The sequence below is a fragment of the Pinus tabuliformis genome, chromosome 7 (genome assembly GCF_031772625.1).
Source record: "Pinus tabuliformis cultivar Carrire ecotype Pingquan chromosome 7, CPIR1, whole genome shotgun sequence".
Taxonomy (NCBI): Eukaryota; Viridiplantae; Streptophyta; class Pinopsida; order Pinales; family Pinaceae; genus Pinus; species Pinus tabuliformis.
The window spans coordinates 1,547,790,245-1,547,805,549 of record NC_142293.1 but is presented as its reverse complement, the minus strand read 5'-3'; the positions used below and the strand labels follow the sequence as shown (position 1 = coordinate 1,547,805,549).

Here is a 15,305-nt window from a genome sequence, read left to right as displayed (position 1 = left end):
TAGTTCACTCAATTAGTATTCTATAATCAAAATTTTACCTCTGATTGTCTCAAAATAAGACCGAGTAGATATTACCTAATAAGAAGACGTGAACCATTTGATTAAGCTAGATGCAAATTTTAACAAATGATTATATCAACGTCACACAGTTATAAACCAATATTAAGAAGACCTAACCTAACCAAAATTTAAAATTGAACTGTCAGTGTCCGGATCTTTAAGAAGTTCTGCGAAAACATTTTATAACAACGATATGGATAACTCTGCAAACTCAACAGCGCGTGCAATTGAAATACATGGTCAAAGAAAACATTAGAAAGTGGGGAGGTGGAATGTTTAGAATTGACACATAAATCAGTAAAGGCAACATATTTTATATAACAGATTCTGGTTATATATATATATATGAAATAAATATATCGGTAGGTGAAGCAAACATTTCAAAAAGATGTTGGTGGGATTACATAAATTACGACAGGGATCATATTTTAGAAACACTGGATGGCATCCATGAACGAAAGTAAAAGGAGATACTCTCCATCTCTCTTAAATTAATCAGATGGTTTAAATGTTTGATCACAGAATGTCTCTCTACAGACAGCAATGTCTGTTTCTGTGCCACCCCATGGAATAACAGTGAAATAGTTAAATATTAGAAAATATGTAGTAACTGTTAGATTTATTTAGTTTTAGATTTATTATGACTTTTGAGAAATCAAATTTTTGGAACGGTAAATTTTATCAGATTTTATATTTTATGATAAATCAGGAATTAGATAAATTTGAGTAAATATAATATAAAATATTAATCTTAATCAAATTATTGTTTTTAAATTTGTTTTTCTTGTTTGCTAGTTTTTAAATTTGTTTTTCTTGTTTGCTAGGTAACGTGAGTCCTAAGATGATTAGCAAGTCTCATGCTGATTGAGTAGCCACCACTTAGGGACATCTAAACCATCAAAATCACTTGAGGATTACACCTAGCCTAGGGCACACTAACCCTTAGCATAACTGGATTTTTGCCCACAAAATTTGAAACAAGTGACCTTTTCACCAATGAGTGTCTTAACACAAAGCACCTTCTCGCCATCTATTCTAGACCAGGTATTTTTTAATGTGTTTTTTTTGTTTGGTAGCTTATGTGAGTCTTGAGATGACTACTACATGTGACTAGAAATAGGCTTGGGCAACACCAACCCTTAGCATGACTGTAATTTTGCGCACAAAATTTTTAACAGAAGACTTTTACACCATATAGTGAGTTAACAAAACACCCTATAGTTATTTACTCTAGGGGTCATAGGCTATTTTAAAATCTATTGTTCTTTAACTAAAATATTTTTATTTTAATATTATAAATTATTAGGATTTTGAAATTATCTTATTATTTTTAGTTGAGTAATTTTAGTTTTTAATTAATTTTTTTATTAAAATAATCTTATTTTTTATTAATAAATTAAAAATAATTTCCAATTCATTAATGGTGAAATCCCCCTGAGATGTCAAGATTCCAATTCTCTGAACACTTTCTGGATTAAAATTAAATTCTGTGATACAAATATTCCATACACATATTCCATACACATATCAGTTACCAATCCATAAACCACATATCAAAAATATAAATTAAAAGAAATAACTCTCCACTCCACATTAGAAATAAAAAATATGAATTAAAAAAATACATTGAACCCAGAAAGAATCACACATAGTTTTAGTATTGAACCCTAGCGAGAATCACACAGTTTTAGTATTGAACTGTAGGATGTTTATCTAAATGCAAAAAAATGAATTTTGATAGGTTTAAACAGCCATATTAAAAAAAAAAATTAGGTTATGGATTCATATGAAAAACTTCATCGCAATTCAACTCACCAAAATTCTAAAATATGTAACAATATTGTTACGCACTGAATTATACATCTCAAATCCAGACCAGAAGACTTGCCTGGTTCGGATGACAAGAGGTTGCAAAAAGAGAGAAGACAGGTTTTCTCTACCTATTAGTTACATTATTTTATCGGCTTTCCCTAAACTTGCTCTTGCAGTCAGGCCGATGCTGCTTCTCTGCACGGCCGTCCGGAGGAATTCAGAGCATGAACAACTACAATATGTCACCGGCACTCTCAGGAACGAAAAAAGGCGGGCGGCTAGATTTTATTTTTACTGTTACTGCTAGTACACCTTTATGATACAAGGATGTGCTGGACTCGGCGTTAAATTCTACTTTTGTAATGTACACTGTTGTAATTTTCGTAATGTCCAAGAAACCAGCTTTGGAGCTATGTGGCTCTGTAAAGTGTGTCTGCTCTTGGTTGGTGTACGTCTTAATCAGAGCTCTGAGAAGAATACAATGGTAATTAACATGCTCTCTATGGCCAACGTATTTAGACCAACTTTGTCTTGCAATTCAATGGCTTTTAACCATGCAGTACTTGGTTGGGATTGTGAAGGGCCTGGCAAATAACCTTCATGTTCAATGTCCTGAGTGAGGTGGGATTCAGACAAGCTCTGGCTAAGGCTGCCACGCCCAGGATTTCCCTCGTGAAGTCCTCTTCCACCACCAGTGAAGGGTCAATCAATGCAAGAAGCCCGTCGCTGTAGCTGTCTGATTCTATGTATGGCATGGCTTTTGCCACCCAGGATTCGGCATATGGGTCCTCGGCTCCGCTCACATCCAGGCCTGAGATCAGGTCCAGCAAAACTTTTCCGAAACAGAAGATATCGTAGCTCAGTAGATTACCCCCATTGTCATTAACCTTCTGGGCATGGCTCAGGCTTCCGAGGCGAACCTCGTATTCTTCTGTGAGCAGAATGCTGCTGCTTTTTATGTCCCTACATCATGGCCAGACAATACATGGTCGATGAAACAATGTTTTACCTGAACCAAAAATCAATGCAGCAGAAACAGATGCAGAATATATTCAATGATATTCAGCTGTTTCGAAAATTCTTTACAACATTAACAACTGGAAGAAAAAAATACTGCATCAGATGTAGAATATATTCAAAGATATTCAACTCTTACGAAAATTCTCAATAACATGAACAACTGTATTCAATGACATTAAACTCTTCCAAAAATTCTCTACAACATTCAATTATATTCAACTTTTACGAAAATTCTGTGAAATTTGCATTCACTTATAATACAATATTCTACATACATAAATAACTTGAACCAAAAAATCAATTAGCAGATACAGAATATATTCAATAATGCTCAAACTCCAATTAATACAATATTCTACAGACATAACATGACTTTGAGATGGTAGGGTGAAAGTGATCCTCTGTCAATGTATATCCTTCAGAATATATATATATATATATATGAATACTATCTCATATGAATCCTGGTATGGAATATAAATATAAAAGAAAAAATGAGAATACCATCTCATATGAATATTCAAACTCATTGTAGACCCTAAGAGGAATTAGGAGATCACAGAATGGAACTCTAAAATCCAGTGAAATAAAGAAAAATCATGAACATAAGCATAAATTCAGTCCTATTTTGAGTTAGTAGATGACAAATGATCACAGGAGTTTAAAACTCTGAAACCACAATGAGAAGGCAAGAGTTACTGCATTAGATTCCACAGGCACAGTGATCAGATCTTCTGATGGGTCGAGAACATTATCTCTACAAAAATTGGCAAAAGTTTCAGTCATATTCTTTCTAGGTTAGTGGTTTGAATGACATATGTTCTGTAGCCAAGTGTTTGAGATGCATTCTCATGCAAAAAAATTAGCAACCCGCTGAAGTTTGAATTAATGGGCGTGGAGTCTTTTGTGAATGTGGGGAAATTTTGTAAAAAAAACAATATGGTAGGTTGGATAATATAAGCACAATAACTTCTACTTCAGTCAAGAATCTTGGTAGATATTGTCATGCAAAGAGATTAGGTAGAGAGATCCACTGGTGCAGAGTCTGCTGTGAGAGAAACAAGAAAATAGAAGTCAGGTGAGTTGGATTCAATGGACAATATATATACAGTCCCTGGAGAGTAAATCAGATAATAGACGTTGGTGAGTTGGATTCCATGAATACAACGATTTTATATAGAGAAATTGTTTGTGTAGAAAGAATTTCCTGAGAAAACTGTGGGATAAGGAGTTGAAATGTCACAAGTTTCGATTAAACACTTCCCTCATCATCAAAAACAAGAAACGCAGAATAATTCAAGAACAAGAAACGCAGAATAATTCAAGAAAAACCAAGAAACGCAAAATAATTCAAGAACAAACAAGAAACGCAGAATAATTTAAACACAAATAATCACAGTAAAGCAAAGATTCTATGAACACTCTAATTTTATACAGCCTCCTCACTCAAAGAGCCTAGATTAAAATATGGACCAGTCAAGATTCTCTTCTGTAAAGATATTTAAGCAAAACTTCAAGAAAACAGGAAAGAAAACAGCATGCTGCTGAGCAGATATTTACTTGTGAAGAATGGGAGGCTGGCAATCAAAATGCAGATAGCACAGTGCCTGGGCCGTCTCAGTAGCTATTTTGAGCCTTGTAATCCAGGGCAAGGACTCCATGATTGACTTCTCAGTGCGTCCGCTATCAGCCGAGAGGGCCGAAGCTGCCGGGCGGCATCTGGTCAGGGCCGTAGCGAGATCTCCCTTGGAAATAAACTTGTAAACGAACAATTTCTGCCTGGCCTCGGAGCACTGGCACCACATAGCGGTGGCTCTGCTGGGTTGCATGGATCTCCATCTCCGTCTGCATCATCCTCTCGGACTTGCTGTCGTCCATCCGCTTGACATCAAGAACACCGGCAAAGAAGTCGCCGGAGTTCCCAATCTTGATGAGGTTGAGGGCGTTGAACTGATCCGTGGCCTCCTGGAGCTTCGCCAGAGACAGATCCCGCAGAATCGTGGGCACAACCGGCGCGCTACGCTCTGTACTGATGAGAGCTCCGAGGGCGTTTCTCTTCCTCGCCAACGAAGGCAATTTTTCGATATCGGGCTTCGGCGCAGTAGCGTTGCTCTGGTCGGCTTCTTCCAGTCGCGACAACGCTCTCAGTATCAGCAGGAAAACCACGAAACCGAAGCAACCGAAAACCCCCCAGATAATAAGCCTGACTGTATCGCCTTCCATTCTGGAACAGAATTAAGTACCAACGTTGCTCAGAAGCCCGGATTGTTGCAGAAGCCCGGATTATTGCAGCAGCTGGATGTAGCTTAGCTTAATCAGATAAACTTGCACACAGCCAGAAACTTATATCAACATGACAGTCGTAGAAATATACAGTCAGGAAGCTTAAACTCAACAATACGGTGTTTCAGGTCTTGTGATCATATATTCTGAGAAGCCAGTAAACAGGCAGGCAGCATAAATAGACCAGACAGCGGAAAGAAAGGAACCTAGGAATGAGGGAAGAACTGGACGCCTGTGTAGCGCTTTAAAGACCCCTAAAACAAGGGCCATGCCTCCTTCGCAGGGCGGGGACGAGATTGCGAAATCTCATGGAAAACTCAGGCCAAACGCGAATAAATTTATACGCAAAAATAATTTTTTTATGCGCAAAGAGATAATCACTATACCATTGTCTTTTTCGATGGGTCTTGTCAAGTAACAGTCCAAATGCCATGTACCTCTCTTTTTCCTTGAGCTAATCCCTTAAATAATTTACCTATAATGCCTTTGCTCCTGCTGCCACCCGTCTTTTTGTTTTTAATTAGAAAACGAGGTGCGGAAAATTAAATTGAAATTTTGTTTCTATTGAAGCGTAATAAATTTGATGGGCGGACCAGTTTCAGGGATAACTCAAGTGGTTTAGATTGACTGTAAAGATTTTTTTTAATAGACATTATTTGTTTTTAATTTTATTTCCGCGAAATTTTATAATATTTTTTTATAGTGTTATTAGTTATTTTTGTTTTTTTTTAATCTAGGATAATCGATAATGGGTGAGAGTTATTCTGAACAGACCCAGGATCAAATCTAACTGGCTGCCACTATAAACTTAGGCGTGCAACCGCCTGCAAGCGCTGACCCAGGTCAAATCTAACTGGCTGCCACTATAAACCTAGGCTAGACACAATAGGTCATATATATACTCAATGAGATTTGAACCCTCATCTCATGGGTTTCACCCAAAACTTACCGTTAAACCCCATATAGTGTTATTAGTTGTTATTATCACTATTTTAATTTTATTAAGGATAGATCTTATAATTAAAGGTCGAGGATTTACGCAAATTTACTATTCAAAAAAGGAGTAATACTTTAAAATAAAGGATTTATTCAATTTACTATCTAAAAAAATTGGTTTGAACTTTCATTTAAAAAAAAAAAAAAATTATAGTGTTGTTAGTTGTTATTGATCACCATTTTAAATTTTTTTAATTTCATTAAGATTAGATTTTATAATTAAAGTTGAGGATTTACCCAATTTACCATCCAAAAAAGATGGCCTACTTTAAAACTAAGGGTTTACCCAATTTACTATCCAAAAAAATTGGAGAATTACTCCAAAATTTCCTAAACGTTCATTTGAAGTGTAACAAGCAAAAAAAATCTCACGAGTTAATTTAGGTAGTATAAATTTATTTATTTTATATGAAGGACTATGGTGGTATAAATTTATTTATTTTATATAAAAGATTATTGATTTCGTTTATGTTCATTATTGATCATGAGTTTTTTTTTTTTTTTAATTTCATTAAGGCTAGATTTTGTAATTAAAGTTTAGGATCTATCCAATTTACCATCCAGAAAAGGTGGAGAAGTACTTTAAAGCCAAGGATTTACCCAATTTACTATCCAAAAAAATAGGAGAATTACTCCAAAATTTCCAAAATTTTCAATATTTTTGATTTCATTAAGGCTAGATTTTGTAATTAAAGTTCAGGATTTACCCAATTTACCATCGAGAAAAGGTGGAGAAGTACTTTAAAACCAGGGATTTACCCAATTTACTATCCAAAAAAATTGGAGAATTACTCCAAAATTTCCTAAACGTTCATTTGAAGTATAACAAACAAAAAAAAATCCCATGAGTTAATTTAGGTATTATAAATTTATTTATTTTATATAAAGGATTGTGGTGGTATAAATTTATTTATTTTATATAAAAGATTATAGATTCCGTTTATGTTTGTTATTGATCATGAATTTAAATTTTTTTAATTTCATTAAGGCTAGATTTTGTAATTAAAATTAAGGATTTACCCAATTTACTATCCAGAAAATGTGGAGAAGTACTTTAAAACCAAGGATTTACCCAATTTACTATCCAAAAAAATTGGAGAATTACTCCAAAATTTCCTAAACTTTTGTTTGAAGTATAAAAAACAAAACAAATCCCATGAGTTAATTTAGGTACTATAAATTTATTTATTTTATATAAAGGATTATGGTGGTATAAATTTATTTATTTTATATAAAAGATTATTGATTTCGTTTATGTTTAATTTTTGGATGTTATTTTAACATCTAATTTTTGTATCCATACAATTTTTTTAATCAGTGTTTTTAGTATTTTTTATACTTCTTTAGTTTACTAGTGACATCTCGCATTTAATAATCTCACATTCCACTTTGACAATCTTATCCATCTTTCTTTACACCTTTTAAGACAATTACTAATTATACAGTGTCCCTAATCATTACAGTGTCCCTAATCACATGGAAGGTTAATGAGAGATTTGAATCGAGGTCGATCGTCTTAACGGTACTTGAATGATATTTTATGTAATACTTAAATGGTATTTTGGAGCAATGTAATTAAGTTTTTATACGGTGTCCGTAATCACAAGCAATGTTAATTAAGATATTTGAATCGAGGTCGGTCGTCTTAATAGTACTTAAATAATATTTCAAATGTGTTATGAAATCGTATTTTGGAGAAAAGTAATTACTTTTTTAATAATTGTTTTATATTAATATAATTGTAAATATAACTTTAATATCGAACAATTTAGTTAGGGTAGTTTTTTAAGAGACGGTTCAAAAAACTATCACATTTGAGTCGTCAAGCCAATATGGTTACAACTGTGAATTTTATATGAATATTAAAACTATTATATGGTTACAACTATAAATTTTATATGAATATTAAAAATATTATAATTTAGTTGTTAAGTCAAGAATGGCTATAACATAAATTTTATATAAATATTAAAATATTTAGATTATACTTCACATAAATTTTATGTGAATATTAAAATATTTAGATTATATTTAATATTTGTTAATTTAATTTTTATTAGTATGTTTGTGATTTTTGGGAATCGAATTTATGTTGGGTCAAAGCAATATTTTGATTATATTTAATATTTGTTAATTTAATTTTTATTAGTATGTTTGTGATTTTTGGAAATCGTATTTATGTTGGGTCAAAGTAATTTTTAATATGGATGTATTTTAGTTGGTTTTTTTTCCCTTATTATAAGTTTTAATTATTAATTTTTTTTTTTAATTATGATTAGTGTATTTATCTTTGGAATTGTCTATTGAGGCAGAGCAATTGTTAAGACGGCTAAAAGTGGTAGGAATCCCGGTAAAAAAATTCAAAAAATCTTTTAGAGGCAATTTTTGAATTGTGTTTTTGATGGTGGAAATGGATTCAACACCATCAAAAACGTCTAGGACACCTAAAATTTTGAATTTTAACAATTATAACTTAGATTTACAAAAATCCTTACGATTTTCTCTAAATATGACCAGAATTTCCATAACTTTCCGGGCAATTCCTCTGGCTAGTTAGACTACGGCTTTATCACATTTTTGAGTTGTGATTTTTCTATATTTTAGTGTGAAAGGGATCTTTCAGGGCGTTGAATTGATATCTGCAATAAAAAAAAACATATTTTAAACAATAAAAAATCATAATTTAACAAAAAAATTGTTTCATCCAATTTTTGCCAAAAATTCCAAAACCTATAATAGTTAGATAACACTAAAATCAAGCCCCAAGGGATAGCTCAGTTTGTCGAGTTCTTGTTGCTAAGTACCTTGCTTATTGGGAGGTCACAAGGTCAAATCTCCTAGACACCCTTAGGGTAGGCCTTGCTAGTTTGGCTAACTAGTAGGTCCCTTCAAGTTTTTCTTGGATTTTCCCGTGGACACAGTGTCCATGAATCACCCTTAAAAAAACACTAAAATCTAATGGTAGTATCAAGATTTGACTTTCCCGTGGACACAGTGTCCATGAACCACCCTTAAAAAAACACTAAAATCTAATGGTAGTATCAAGATTTGACAATCTAATGGTAGTATCAAGATTTGACTTTTCAAAAAAGATATAGGCTTGAGCTCTGATCCACTTGTGTATACATGGGTCATGATACCATTAATATAAGGAGAAGTCTTTAAATGCGACTTTTTGGAGTTTCTGGCAGATTTTTGGCTAGAATACAACGAAATTTTTTGTGGCCAAATCTTGATTTGTGTTGTTTAAACTGGGATTTTGATTTCATATATGGATTCAATACCCTCAAAAACCCATGGGGCACTTTGATTGTGAAGAGTTCACCGGTCAAACTTGTGATTTCAATGAATCCCTGCGTGATTCTAGATAAATTAGATTAGAAAATAAACCGCAAAACTTTCCAAAAAGTAGAACTTAAAGACTACTTGTTAATGGAATCTCTCTAGGTGTACTCACATAATAAATCCTCGAAATCTAATGGCACTAACAAAATTTGATTTTAAAAAAAGGATATGGCAGTGGGCTTTGGTCCACATATTTGTGCATGGGTCATGATACCATTAATATATTATCTCCGAGTGTAACCACGCATTAAGCCAGTTCATCAAGACATCTTATAAATTTCAAAGTAAATTCTATTAAATTGTGTTTGTCATTTAATATTTTATTTTATTTATTTCCCCAAGAGGTGCTCTTAAGTCCATTATGGTAGAGGTGTTGTAACATAATGTAACGCAATGTCCTGTAAATAAAAACAAAATGAAATAAAGTTTAATTAAATAAAAAGAATAATGTAATGTAATGTAAACATTTTAACTTGATCAAAATAAAATAAAAAATAAAAATAAAAGTAACAAAATAAAAATAACCCTATAAAAATGAAATAAAAATGACCCATGATATTCATGTGGAATATAACCCATGTAATCCCTCTAGGCACTTTGTTGATCCAGAGTTAAGGTGGATCTAGGCTGGTTATAATTAAATGTAAAAATGCTACATAATTAAAAAATAAAAATAAAAATTCCCCAATGGGGGTGACGAACAATGAGGTCTGTGAGACGCATGTGCAATGAAAGGGTACATTGAATGGATGGGAAGGAGGATAGTCTCCCTATCTTCCCATTACGTATGATTTACAATTGGTTTAACAGTGTTGCGTGTGAAGTCTCGGTCTCATCCATCCTCCCCAATTTTGAGTGTTGGAGAGGTAAGTCAGTTTATGGTGCTTGTTGGGGGTCATGCATATTTTATTGTTGTGGTAGTATGGTGGTTGGATGCTTATGGTCCAAGCTTTGTTCATCAATTCGGCTTCTTAGACCCTAGGTTAATTTGGGAGAGGTGGAGGTCTCATCATTGTCTCCTCCATTGTGAACGGATCCCAAAAGTGTTAAATTCATCTCCCAAAGTCTGGTGCCCCTACTCTGTTAGCGGCTTAAGTGAATTTTGCATGGTAATTGGGTCGATTCTTGTGCCTACTCCTACACAGCTTGCTAAATTTCTTCCTGAGTGTCACTTGTGTCTGGGAAGTTGTTTGAGTTTCTTGCCCGTCATGTTTCTTTTAGGTATTCCTCTTTTATGCTCTCTCCATGGATTCTTAAGCCTCACTGTTGGGCGAGTAGAAATTGGGTTCGGTGGTGGAAGGGCGGTCTAGAGAAAATTGTCATGGCTAGTAATTGGCTCGAGTTCGTTTCTTGTGGGCTCGCACTCTGGTGTCATGTTTTCCTTTTTGTGGCTCTATTCCCCGGTGCTCCCCTTGGTAGAGGAGAAGCAAAGTTCTCCTAGTTATATGTGGCTTGGCCTATGCTTGGCCTCTAACTCTCTAGTTTGGTGATAGGTGGTTTCCAGCCCTATGGAGTAGACTTTTGGTGGATAAGTCGAGGCTATCTTTGGCGCTGCTACAAGTCTTGGTTGGTTGGGTGGTTCCGATACTCGTCGTTGAGGTGCTTCTTTGGGCTTGCATCATGAGACTCGTGTCGCATCACTCCTGCTCCCAGCCCAAGTATAGGGGAGGTTCATCCATCCAGGAAGGATGTAGCGTAGTGGCGATGGAAGGTCGTATCGTTGAGCGTTCCAAGCGGGGTGGCCAAGCTACTGGGTGTGTGGTTCTTGTAGCACCAGGAGCCCGTGGTGGTAGAGGTGTTGTGAGAGCAGGGCAGGGTGGTTGTGCAGCTGGTGGTGGTAAGAAAGGCAGAGTGGTACATGAGGCTGGAGTAGGCGTGCGGGGTCAGAATCGTCAGTCGAGGCATGGAGAAGCTATTAGCAAGTAGAATCTTTTTTACGTCTGTCATGATTTGCTTCAGCTTGTTTTGGATCGCCTGGAAGTTTATGATAGGGCCAAAAAGGAAGAACACAAGGTTGTCATTGCTACACTCAACCCATTGCAATAATCTGAGAAAGGATAGTGGTGTTGTGGCGGGGTAAAAATATGTTATATGAAAAGGTGGAGAAGATGGAAACGTGGTTGGCCCATTTCGAGTAGCATGTACAATGTACCTATCATCCCCCTCCACCTCCAAGGATTGGGCCAGGCAATCCCGATTCCATCACTTCGGACTATTGATCATGGTTACAGGTGTTCTTTTAGTTCTGCTTGTCTTTTGGTGCTTTTAGACTATTAAGCTTTGGACTATTCCTTTAGTTTTGTGTCTGTTTCTTTTTCATATGGTGATAGCATTAGTCAACAAACCCAGTCGAGATGAGACTACTTGCATTTTGCTATCTATGTACTTTTGATGAATGAATAGAACCTATATATATATATATATATATAATCAATTATTATTTGTGTAGTCTAACTAATAAACAAAAACGTCTTTTGCCTCGTTAATTTTAACCAAAACCAAGCATAGATTTTTAGAAACTTGAGTTTAAGTTATTTAATCTATAGAATTATAGTGCCCCAAGGATTTTTTAAAGTGTTGAATCCATTTATGCATTCCAAATGTATTTTAAATAACGAAAAAACAAAATATTGCTTGAAATTGTATCTTGAGTTTTTAGTGAAAAAACTCATTTTATCTAAGTTAGATTACGACATTAGTTTTTGTTAGCTAGTTTATGTGAGTCTTGAGATAGGCCATTTCGTCTATAAGGTAGATTGTGCCATCAATTTTTTGTTTTCTAGTTTATGTGAGTCCTAAGATTACTTCACAATTAACCCATGGCTTGAGTAACTATGACCTAGGGGCATCTAAAACGTCAAAATCCCTAGGGATTGAACCCGTCTTGGGCCACATCATCCGTTAGGATGGCTAGATTTTTCCCACATAGTTTTGATCCAATTACCTTTACACCAAAGAGTGCCTTAGCACAACACCTTATCACCCTACCCGTGGGCTAAACTACCCCATTATTATTTTTAAATAATAAATTCAAATTTTAAAAATAATATTTACATTTTAAAAACCTATAAAATCACTCAAAAAAACCAATGCTAAATCTATTATGGCATTAAATATGAAGTAAATTAAAAAGTTAATATGTACATAGAATTTTATTTCAATATTATTTATTTAAATTTAGCACTGTCTAAATAATAGTTTTTCCACCTCTATCTTCACCAAATTCAACTGATTTTTTGGAAATCTAGGTTACAACTATCAAGTTTTAGAATTTCAGGTGCTTTAGGAATTCTTGAGGGTGTTGAATCTATTTCCACCATTAGGAAACGATTCAAACACTCCCAATTATTTTGAAAAAAATTATCAGATTCCAATGAGAAAATAACCATCTAGACTAAATTGTCTTAAGTATAATTTATTAAAAATAAATAAATAAATATTTGTAATTATTTATTTATAAATTTTAAATGGCTTGAGTTTATTAAATTTAATTTTATATCAAATTTATAAAATAAATAAATAAATATTTATTTATTTATTTTGTCGGTCAACCAACTTTCATTATATTATAAAAAGAAGACTGGGTACAAAGTAGACTTGGGGAACATCAGGCCTGGAGAAAGATAGTGACAACCCATGCCAACAGTTATTTTCGGGTGGCCTATCATCCATAACATACATTGCTAAAAAAGACAAAAATTCCAAATAGTAGACATCATCATTAGGGGGGCAGATTAGGGGGAAGGCGAAAGGGGCAATGATGAGGCCAACATGCTCATGCATGTAGAAGTCGATATGTTCCTCCCTTGCCTCTAAGGTGTGAAGGTGGTCATTTTGTGTTGGTGTTATCACTGGAGACTTTCCACTGTGTCCAAGATCTCATCCTGGATGTGCTGGATGTCATTGATGTGGGAGACTAATTTGTTACAGTCCTCATAGCGTTGGTCCCTCATGGTGTCAATGTTTAGCTGGATATTTTGCAGCTAGCCAATTGAGTCCAAAGTGGTGAAAGTTTCGACTTGGCCCGATGAACGAGTAAGAGATAGCGTCACTCCCTCTTCTGTGTCTCGACTATCCGAATGGTCAGAGGATTAATGACTATCATCACCCTGTTGTTGCTGCCCTTTGTGGAGAGGAGCGACTCCCCCTCTCCTCGGATGACCCTGCTGGCGCAGCATAAAGACCAGATGAAACCAAGTGGGGGTAACCAAGGTTGCGAAGCAGGTAGAACCGAGGTGAGATGTGAGGCGATACTTCTGTGGGAGGACTCCAGCACTGTCCTACTGAAGCCCCGCTCTGGTATTACCATTGTCGTCGTAGATAATAGAGATCGCAAAGTAGTTGAAGGAGCGTGAAAATGCTGACACCACACTGGCCTTGCCACCCCTTCAAGTGCCTGATGGAGCTAATTTGTCGTGCTCTTCCACTCCAAAGTCTGACTGCGAACAAAGAGGACAACCATGCAATTAGCAGAGACCGTCCCAGGACGATAGGGCCTAGTAAAGGAAGCTAGCCTTGGACTCTGAGATCGACTATGGAAGGCCAACATACTAGATCAGAAAACCCAACGCGGATTGCAACACCGAGGCCTCCACCGTTGTACCCAGATCCCACGGGCACTCTCGGGCAGGACACTCTCCACGTCGCAGACTAAGACAAAACCTACATTCCCCGAGAACCATAGCCATTATCGGGCAGACCTCTGCTCTGACCCACAATTCTCAAGAGTCTCCCTCTTCATCGCCCAACACACCAAAATGAAGCTCTTCAATCACCATAACATGCATATAACCTTGTTGCGAGTGAAAAGTTTACCAACCTCCATAGCCTTAATTATTATGGTAGCCATGTCAAACACATTAAAGAGCACGTAGAGTCCAAACAAACATTATATACACCCTGCTACCACACATAGCACCAAATCCTTAGCCCATCAAGATATATATATAAATTAAAATTATGATAATATTAAATTTTTTAATAATTTATTATATTTCTTATCATTATGATTTATACTCTCAAATTTTGGTCAATATTATCTCCAATAAAGTGGGACAGTTTTTAAATCACTCCCACTCAACGAAGACTTCTTCATTACGAAATGATTTAAAAAAAAAATCCACCTTTAATTAGTGGACGTGACTTTGAATTAATAATTTTAAAAACTTAAATTTAATCTTAATGGATTTTTAAAGTTTAAAAATAAAAAATAACTTTAGCCACAAGATTATGGTATGCAAGAAATTTTGCATTGATGTGCAATTTATTGCATACCTTTTCTCTTTGATGTGTTAGTAACTTACAATACGTCGCTTTCTCGTGACAAGCGTCCAAGACGTTGTTCAAATATTTTTCCTTGCATAATTAACGCTATGAGCATACAACATGAGCTATTTTCATCCACAAATAGAATTAAATTTAATTTGATAGGTTGGAATATTTTGTGAAAAATTTTCAGCAGAAATTATATCATAATTAATTTGTCGACGTGTTTCGAACTAATAAGTGTAGTTTATTGTTAGGACAAGTTGAAGAACCAGATCATGGCTGCATGTTAAATAGAGAAAGTAGATCATCCAATGGCTATATTTGACTAGAAATATAGTCATTGGATGATCTGCTCTCTATATTTAGCATGCAACCATGATCTGGGTCTTCAACTTGTCTTGACAATGAACCACACTTGTTGGTTCGAAAAGTGTCGACAAATGAATTATAATGTGATTTCCGTCGAAAATTCTTCTCAAAATATTGATATGAATCACAGAAGCCTAAATTCAAAAGATTGA

At 35.0% G+C, this 15,305-nt stretch overlaps 1 protein-coding gene across 1 annotated transcript; it reads right to left on the bottom strand.

Annotated features, from left to right (window-relative positions):
- Positions 1-1,880: 1,880 nt before the first annotated feature.
- On the bottom strand, positions 1,881-4,779 carry LOC149253789 (putative LRR receptor-like serine/threonine-protein kinase At2g16250). The gene is made up of 2 exons (XM_089460028.1): positions 4,453-4,779; positions 1,881-2,835 (listed from the first exon to the last, which is right to left on the bottom strand). The coding sequence occupies exons 1-2, from the start codon at positions 4,719-4,721 to the stop codon at positions 2,421-2,423; spliced, it is 684 nt and encodes a 227-aa protein (XP_089316154.1). The 5' UTR covers positions 4,722-4,779; the 3' UTR covers positions 1,881-2,420.
- Positions 4,780-15,305: the final 10,526 nt, after the last annotated feature.